Below are 8,812 nucleotides of genomic sequence, written 5' to 3'. Positions count from 1 at the left end.
GGGCACACTTTTCATGTCCCAAGAATCCATGGGCACACCAACATAATACAGGGGTGTAAACATCGTCACCGTCGGGAAGAAACCTTGTATCTCCAAGTTTCAAATTTGTATGTTTCTTCGCAAAGTAAAGCCCTGCTTCATCATACAAGGCTGTCGCACAACAGTAGTGAAAACAGTCGATCTACAAGGCTTGTAGATCGGCTGTTTTCACTAGTTTCAATCATTTTTAAAATGATAAATACAATACTGGCTTTCAAGCAGTTTCAAGGGGCACACTTGACCCTTCTCAGGGGCACACCAAAGGTCCCCAGGCACAGTGGTTGAGAAACATTGTCTTAAACCATGACACTTTCACTATAGTAGAACCTTGACTGAACTTACGTACAAGCATAGAACTTTCGACACTGTCTGTAGATATCATCATCATTTGATCAGTAACACAGTGACCAAGGTAATTGATTGATTGTAATTGATTCCAGATACCTCAAGATTATTGTCTGATGATTTGAACACAGGAATTAAAGTATTAAAAAAATAAAACATATTAGGCTTTTTTTAATAGGGTTAATAGCACTGATCTGCTATTAATTATTTGATTAGACAACTGCTAGAACATACATTCCACAACATCCAGTTAACGTTATATCCTTATTACTGTAGATAGACTTCCAACTTATTGCTGCAAATGTGGAGGAACACCCCCCCCCCCCTCCCCTCCCCAGTCATGCAGTATCAGTATCAGTCTGTCTGTCATGCCAGTGACAGTGATACTGTGTGCTTTATTACCATTGTCCCGCCTACTCATCTCTGATTGGTTCTATGCTTTAACTGTGAAAAGGTTTTAAGTATAAAATGTAGAGAGGTATGTAGGCTTGTAGTATAGACTGGTTTCTTTTTACAAACATTGAGACTAAATGCACAGCTGAATGTATCATGTAATCAATTCCCACCAATCCCCAAACCTGTTGTTTTGGGGAGCGCTGCATGGTTTCTATTTATTGGCTAATTTTGGTACCGACCCATCAGTGTGACGTGGACCAGAAACCCGTCTATTGAAGGCTCATTCTCTCCACTTTCTTCAATTGAGAACGGTAGGTTTTTTTTTTTGCTATTGATGCATGCCTTTAATGTCTGTTTCTTAACTTTGTATGTGGACGAATATCGTTGCATTGCATGTTGATTGCTAGTTATTGTGGTTAAGTTAAGTAAATCTGCTAATATGTGTGTGAGAGACATGGAGAATATAGGCTATCTCCTTAAAATGCATTTGTCATCAGTAGGTACATAGTTCATCATAATTACGACCAAAGGTCACAGTTTACCTTGAGAAATGTCACAGCTTGTCTGTGTCCGTGTAGACACGTGTGTACACATATTTACAGTCTATGGGGTCCCTTGACTCATCGCTGTGACATCACAGGTGCTATCACAGGTGACATCACCTATGTAAAAGTCCATATATGGGTATTCCCCAGAATCCCTTTTATGCCCATAAATGAAGAGAGCCCCAATGTCATCGATATATATCACTGGCCAGATGGCCAAGACATGGCCCATATCTGTTTGGCTGGTTCAGATAGGTATCTTCATGTATGGGCATAAAATATATTGTAGGTTGTGAAATCATGGGAACCACTCTAATAGAATCCCTTTTATGTCAATTTATGGAGATCCCATATCTAACAGGACTTCATATGGGAATGCTCATATATGGCCCATATCTGTGCGGCTGGTTCAGACAGGGATCTCCATGTATGGGCATAAAAGGGATGTACTATACAGTACATACAGTAGTGTATCAATAAACTATAGGTAAACCAAGAACCTAGCATCAGTCTAAAAACATTAAGCCATAATACAAAATAAAAAAGGAATCTGAACATTCAAACTATACAAATGCCAGGTCAACAAATGAAGCTGGCATCTGTCTACAGTAAATAACATTTAAATTGTAACCATAGACTGCATGGTTTTCAAGGCTTAGATCAAGTGCTAATTATAATACTGTACGTATTGCATGTGTGTGTCTTCTTGTGCATCATAATATTTGCGAATTTCAGTTTGTATTACTTAAAGACCATAAAGACTTTTACAATCGACTCCCCCCCCCCCCCCCCCATTCGTGTTCAATTATGCATCTTTTTGATATAGGAAAAAAATAAGGGGATATTCACGAGACCGGCCATGTTTATTATTTTCCTCCCAATCTGCAGGGTTCACTTTGCACCAAGTTGTAGGAAATCATGTCCGACCGTGGATCAGATGCTGGTGATGACCGCTACAACATGGACTACCCCAGCATGGGCACCTGCATCATCATCAGCAACAAGAACTTCAAAAGTAGGACTGCACCGTATGGAGAAAATATAGAATGTGCCACGAAAGGATGTTGCAATGGTGTTATTATGCAATGTGCACAATTTAGTGTTGTGTTGGAATAGGGAGGTTCAGTCAGAAGCGCTTTTTAATACTTTCCATTTATTGAATATTTGTAAAACCCACACACAGACTTAAAAGGGTGTTCAATAGCACTGATTCTTGAAATACAAAGAAACCCTTCAGAATCACGACAATCAGGATACAGACGTAGCTTCACCATCTTGTCCAAATATGGACACTTCTGCCAGAATGTAAAATAAAATAACTGCCCACCGCCACAGAGCCTGCGGGGTCCACCACAATTGGCTTTTGTTAGGAGGGTGATATTTGTTGAGCACATACTGTACAGCACATACTCTGACGGGTTGCCATTGATTTATTGATTGAATATTTTATTAGACAAAAATTAAGAACAATACAAGTAGGTAGGTGAACATCATGGTTATTTTTATTTTTGTTTACAGGTAGGTCGTGTCTTAGTGGCAGCGACGTGGATGCTGCGGCTGCAGTGGAGACCTTCACTCGGCTCGGCTACAAAGTCAAAGTGGAAAAAGATCAGAAAGCGTCACAGATGAGAGACCTACTATACAAAGGTATTTATAATTATAATTGCAACCGTAGGTCGCAGTTTACTATCAGAACCGTCACAGCTTGTCCGTGTCCTGGAGCAGAGAGGTCTGTAGTGGACACACACATCTACCTGGAAACGTTGTCTCTGTCTGTCCTCCGTTCCTCTACAGTATCTCAGGAGGACCACAGTGGCAGTGCGTCTTTTGTGTGTGTGATGTCGAGCCATGGAAACGAGGGGAAGATCTATGGAACAGACGACCATATAGGCCTCCCTGTAGAGCTGAAAGAGCTGACGGGGATGTTCAGAGGAGACCGCTGTAAGAGTCTGGTGGGGAAACCCAAACTCTTCTTCATACAGGTCAGTCACACACGTGGGGGCACATGGCCATGGGGGATAGGAAGCTCAAAACTTGCAACAGCAGAATTGTTTTAGAGATTTTTATTTCAGTGGTTGGGGGCATGGGTACAAATGGCTAAATATATAATTTTACACAGAAAGCCCATTCCCAAGATACAACGCAACCTTTCATGGTTGGATATGACTTATGGGGGCTAGAAGTGTTACTGTAAATAGCAATAAAGAAACTGCTGGCTTATTGTGTCTAAAAAGACATATTTAGCCACTTGTACACATGCCCCCATGCGTACGCATGCCCCACATTTTAGCACAGTTAACGTGATAAAACAATAGAACAAAGCAAATTAAAACATTTTAAAACTCACTTTTTCTTTTCTCTAATTACAATCTAAAATATGAACCCTTGTTGTAAAAAAACAAAGTTGTCCTTTAAGGGTCCTGGCTCGAGGGGCTGAATATATGCTCACCCTTGTTACAGTATGTTGTGTTATGTAACCTAACCAGCTGCTCTGTGTTTCATCAGGCATGTCGAGGCTCAGATGTGGACGATGGCGTTGAGACAGACTGTGACGAGACAGACGCCAGGAGTGACCAATCAGAAAAATGCAGGATTCCATTGGAGGCAGACTTCCTGTATGCTTACTCCTCATCACCAGGTAACTAGCCTGGAAACCAGACGACTATGTCATTGCAAAACAATTGCAAAATAAATAAAAGCCCTCTGCAGATTTGGTCTGGCACTGCTCAGTTGTGATTGGATTTCACTTCCTCCAAAGTAGTGAGGGACCAATCAGGGCCAAGCATGTTGGTCGGGGGGGGGGGGGGGTAGCCATTAAACGAAACGGGTATTTCTTACATTGATGCTCCTACATATTATCATGCAAGCACCAGTTACAGTTACTTTCCATCCCTCATATACTGTATGCACAGTGGCAGTGCACATCCCATAACCCACACACTGCACATCATTTTGGAGCTCATATCTTTGAACGGGTAAGGGCTAGTATTTTCAAATACCTCAATGTTGATATGGTGGCGTTATATACATTTTAGTTAAGACTTTTTTATTTTTTTTAACGCTTCCAGTGCCAGCCCCTAGAGGGCACCAAAGAATGCCAGGGTTTGTCCCATAGGCGAGCGCATTAGCATCCGGGGACTCACGTTGCAGTGACGCGCGTGCTCACGTTCGTGCACGTCATGGAAAGGTCCCGGATGAAAATGGCTACAGAATAGCTATTAGCATTTTGTCATTTAAAAGATCATTTTTAGGCGATTTCGCCGTAAATAAACCTCGCACCACATCCCTAAAAACACAATCCAGAGATATGGGCCTCCAAAGATGTGGTTTTTCATTGGATTCGGCGGAGATTCGCGGCGCCGTTCGCGGCTAACGGCCGGCATGGCGGCCCCCGGATTTGGAACACTGGATTTTAAATTTAGGCTCAGGCTTCAGAAGGCCTCGGATCATTTTATTCATTTCATTAAAAAAGCCGAACATGTTCGGGATAGGCACACTGGACGTCGTTCCGGAAGCGGCACTGAACATTTGGTGAACATTGGGGGGCTCAAAAATGTATTTTAAACCATTTTTAATGGAATATATCGTCGGACCATGTAAAATGGCTAGCTGGCTAGCGTAGGACGAGCCAGGACCACCCACGACTCTACAAGCAGCTCAGGGTAAGTCAATTAATAAAAAAAAAATTGTATTGGATTGAAATAAAGCCGAACATGTTCGGGATAGGCACAGAATGAGTTAAAATACAAATAAATGGCGGATTATCTACAACTCACAACGCCTTGCGGCCCGTTTTGTCCTTGTAGATTCGCCATTTCTTTTATCATTTTAGAACAGTTTTGACCATTTAAAAACAGTATAAAATATAATGCAATTGGGGGGAGTTTTAATCGTTGCTGTATGTCATCACTCTCCAGGATACATGTCATGGATGCACCGTTATCATGGAGGCTGGTTCTTGCAGACGTTGTGTAAGACGTTGAAAGACTACGCTACGATCCTGCGGCTGACGCAGATGTTGACCATAGTCAACGGGACGGTGGCGCGGGACTTTGAAACGAACCCAGACGCAGACCCAGGATTCAACAGTACGAGGCAGATGCCCTCTATCGTGTCGATGTTGACCAAAGAGCTCTACTTCCCTGCTGTAGCCTGGCCGCCTACAGTGTAGTCAGGGCCGTGCAGAGAATAATGTTAGAGAGGCAGGGTCTGACATTTCTAAAAGGAAAATAGCAGCCCTCCAAGCTCACAACGTGTCGCAGAGCCACACCGAACTAAGCATAACTAGTAAGACACCTGAGGGTGGAATGCGACCTCAGGGTGATATGCGACCTCGCCCTAAAGGGCGAGGTCGCGCCAATTCTTGACTATCTGGCCAACCACAGCGTTTCTCTGACGATTCTAGTTGTTATCATTCTGGGGGGAGTTTGTTAATGTTTTTGTGAGGGTATCAACCCTAGGAGACACGGGGAGAACATGCAAACTCCACACAGAAAGGCCCTATCGCCAACCCCACCTAGGGTGTGAGCGATAGGGCCTAAACATGGAGATGTGGAGAACACTATATATGGAGATAGTCCAGTCCATCATGTCATATGGGACTACCGTCATAGACAGTAGCCATTGTTAGGCCGGAGTCAATGGCTGTCTGTCTGACTGTCTGTACAGGAAATGATGTCACATGACATACTTTTTATGCCCATATATGAGTCATTCTGTACCACATCTCCATGTTTAGGCCAAACAGGTTCGCTCCATTTCTCCATGTATAGGTCCAAATGACCAACGTCGAGCTTGACAAGGAGGATACCGCACATTGTACCTCATCCACCCTTTCTTCTCTCTCCTTTTGGTATCTTTATCCCCCTCCTCCTTTTTTTCTTTTTTATTCTTCTCTTTTTTTCACAGCCGCCCCCATATTTACTTTAGAAAATATATATTAAATTCTAAGAACGTTTCGAGTACCAGTTTGATACAAGAGCGAATAAGCGCTACACTTCTGGAATCCTGTGCGTCGACTTAAAGTCGGATCCAGGCCTAATAACTTTATCTAGCCGCCCCCGTTGCCACCTCCTTTTCTTTTCTGAGACACATTGTACCTCATCCACCCTTTCTTCTCTCTCCTTTTGGTATCTTTATCCTCCTCCTCCTTTTTTTGTCTTTCTTAGTCTTGTGTATCCTTCTCTTTTGGCTACTGTCTATGACGGTAGTCCCATATGACATGATGGACTGGACTATCTCCATATATAGTGTTATCCACATTTCGTGTAGCCGCCCCGTACAGGAAGTGATGTAACAACTCGCTGACATCACAGTGACATCACAGAGGTTACGGAAGGAAGGAAGGAAGGAAGGAAGGAAGGAAGGAAGGAAGGAAGGAAGGAAGGAAGGAAGGTCACTCAAGCGACACGGTTTTTCAGAGTATATGCGACCTTCGGTCGCAATCAATTCAATACTGTAGATGTGGCGTAACGGCATGACTTACTACACAGAGTGGATAATTCTTTCAACATAAGATGCTGCATTCAAGTTCAGGAGAGTTTGGACAAGGCAATTCTCTTGAATGCTGCCTTCAGGTATGGCAATTGAAAGAGGGCATTTGTACCATTGTACATTCATGGTCTGGAGACAGCCCATATTGCACTTGCTGGCTTTCTTTTCATGTTTCTTCCTTGTGATTGTGTTGCCTGCAGGCAGAGGCGTCAATTGGGTATGGCAAGGTATGGCAGCGGCCATACCTTGTCTCCAGGGAAGAAATAAATAAACACTTCTTGAAATAAATTCACGAATGTCTCTATGACTCTCTGCGTTGATTATTCTGTTATTAAATTACTTTAAACTACAATGCAAATTAGAACAAAAATGATGGCTTCACAAGGTATTATATTGTCCACAACACTTGTATCCCCCCTATCTTGACAAAATGGTTTATTCCCCGGTCCAGTAGGTCAGCACAGGTGCAATGTATTATTGTTAACTGCTGTAAAATAATACTATCTAACATGACTGGTATCATGCACATGACACCAGTCATGTTACCATACCTTAGCTTTTGCTGAACTGACACCACTGTCTGCAGGAAGTGAACAATGTGAGAAGACTGTCTCCTTGTATTTGTACATGCTTGTTGGGTTATTTTGATTTAGCTGTTTAGCATGATAACGTGGGTATGTAACAACTTGAATTACCGTAATAAACAAGTTACTATCTGAACCTATGTCCTCCTTGTATTTCCCATTTCCATGTAGTTTAAGTCTGTGTTTTCATTGATTGTAATGTTTAGTGATGATGTGCTGGATTTGGCCTTGATCTTAAGGTTTATAATGGGCTGGTAATTTACTTCCTCTACACCTCGAATACAGGTGAATACTGAATGAATACTATAGCAATGACAATGTTAGTATTATAATTTGTATATTGAAGCAATAAGCCACAAGAGGCCTCTCTCTCTCTCTCTCACACACACACACACACACACACACACACACACACACACACACTTGAAGCCGAGTGTGTGTGTCCTAATTGTGCTGAGCTGCTAAAATAATATATTTTTCACCTAGTTAATATTAAAGTAGAGAAGAAGATGTAAGGTAGCCCATTAAACAAAAAATATGTCTCTATCTCTCTCTCACCATAATGTCTAATAATTAACAAAACATGCATTTCGGGCAAATACACAAGTCATTTTAGTTCATCAACAAAGTAGCTTATTAGTTATTAACAGCCTACAGCTCTAAACTGAAGAAAACTACAACTATGGCTGCCAAGTAATGTCATCTAGCTGTGATGTAAACACACAGTGCCTCGTTCTTTCCGTTTATTGGTCGGTCGCCTCCAGGCCAGGGTGTCATGTTACAAAACAAAAAAAGATCTACAAGCTAACAACGCGTTGCGAGCGCGACGCATTGCAACGCTTGTTGAGCTTGTAGACCTGTCCTTTTTGACAAGTAGGCAGCAGCGCGAGCTTCAAAGTTGCCGCGAGGCGCGAGATAAACCTCCTGAAAAGAAATTTAACTGCGTCACAGTTGCTTTGTCAAGAAAAGTAATTAAAGTAGGAAACCGGCTATTTGTGAGGTGAGTGTTTCATGGCAAATAATTTGGCTTTTGACTTAACTTGGGAAACCTTTTTTTTTTTTTTTAAATTGGGTTAATTACTTGCTTACTACCGTGTGTATTATACTGTCTGGCGGCTTTGAATAGGCCTACAGTGATATATGTTATGGATATTACATATTTAAAAAATGTTTTTTGTCATGAGAAAACATACATTTACATTGCCAAAGCAAGTGTCAAAAATAAAATAAAAACAGTTCAGTTCAGAGCTTCTCATGTGGCAAAACAATGAGCTTGATATGTGGCAAAAAAATAACCTTTGTGTATCTTGACTTGAGGGGCATAGAATACAGTTGCCCAACATAGTATTATTATCAACCATTTTGCTGTAGTAGGCCTATACTATACAATAGGCTATGTACAGTATGTTG

At 41.8% G+C, this 8,812-nt stretch overlaps 1 protein-coding gene across 1 annotated transcript; it reads left to right on the top strand.

Annotated features, from left to right (window-relative positions):
* Positions 1–2,243: 2,243 nt before the first annotated feature.
* LOC308302267 (caspase-3-like) lies at positions 2,244–5,496 on the top strand (the record flags this gene model as incomplete). Its single annotated transcript, XM_080746526.1, has 5 exons — positions 2,244–2,340; positions 2,844–2,972; positions 3,120–3,307; positions 3,831–3,963; positions 5,243–5,496. 5 exons carry the CDS (start codon positions 2,244–2,246, stop codon positions 5,494–5,496), a joined length of 801 nt encoding a protein of 266 aa, XP_080602652.1.
* Positions 5,497–8,812: the final 3,316 nt, after the last annotated feature.

This window comes from Nannobrachium achirus (genome assembly GCF_963921795.1).
Source record: "Nannobrachium achirus genome assembly, chromosome: 17".
Classification (NCBI taxonomy): domain Eukaryota; kingdom Metazoa; phylum Chordata; class Actinopteri; order Myctophiformes; family Myctophidae; genus Nannobrachium; species Nannobrachium achirus.
Note: the sequence above shows the minus strand (reverse complement) of the source record. Positions and strands in the feature narration are given on the sequence as shown.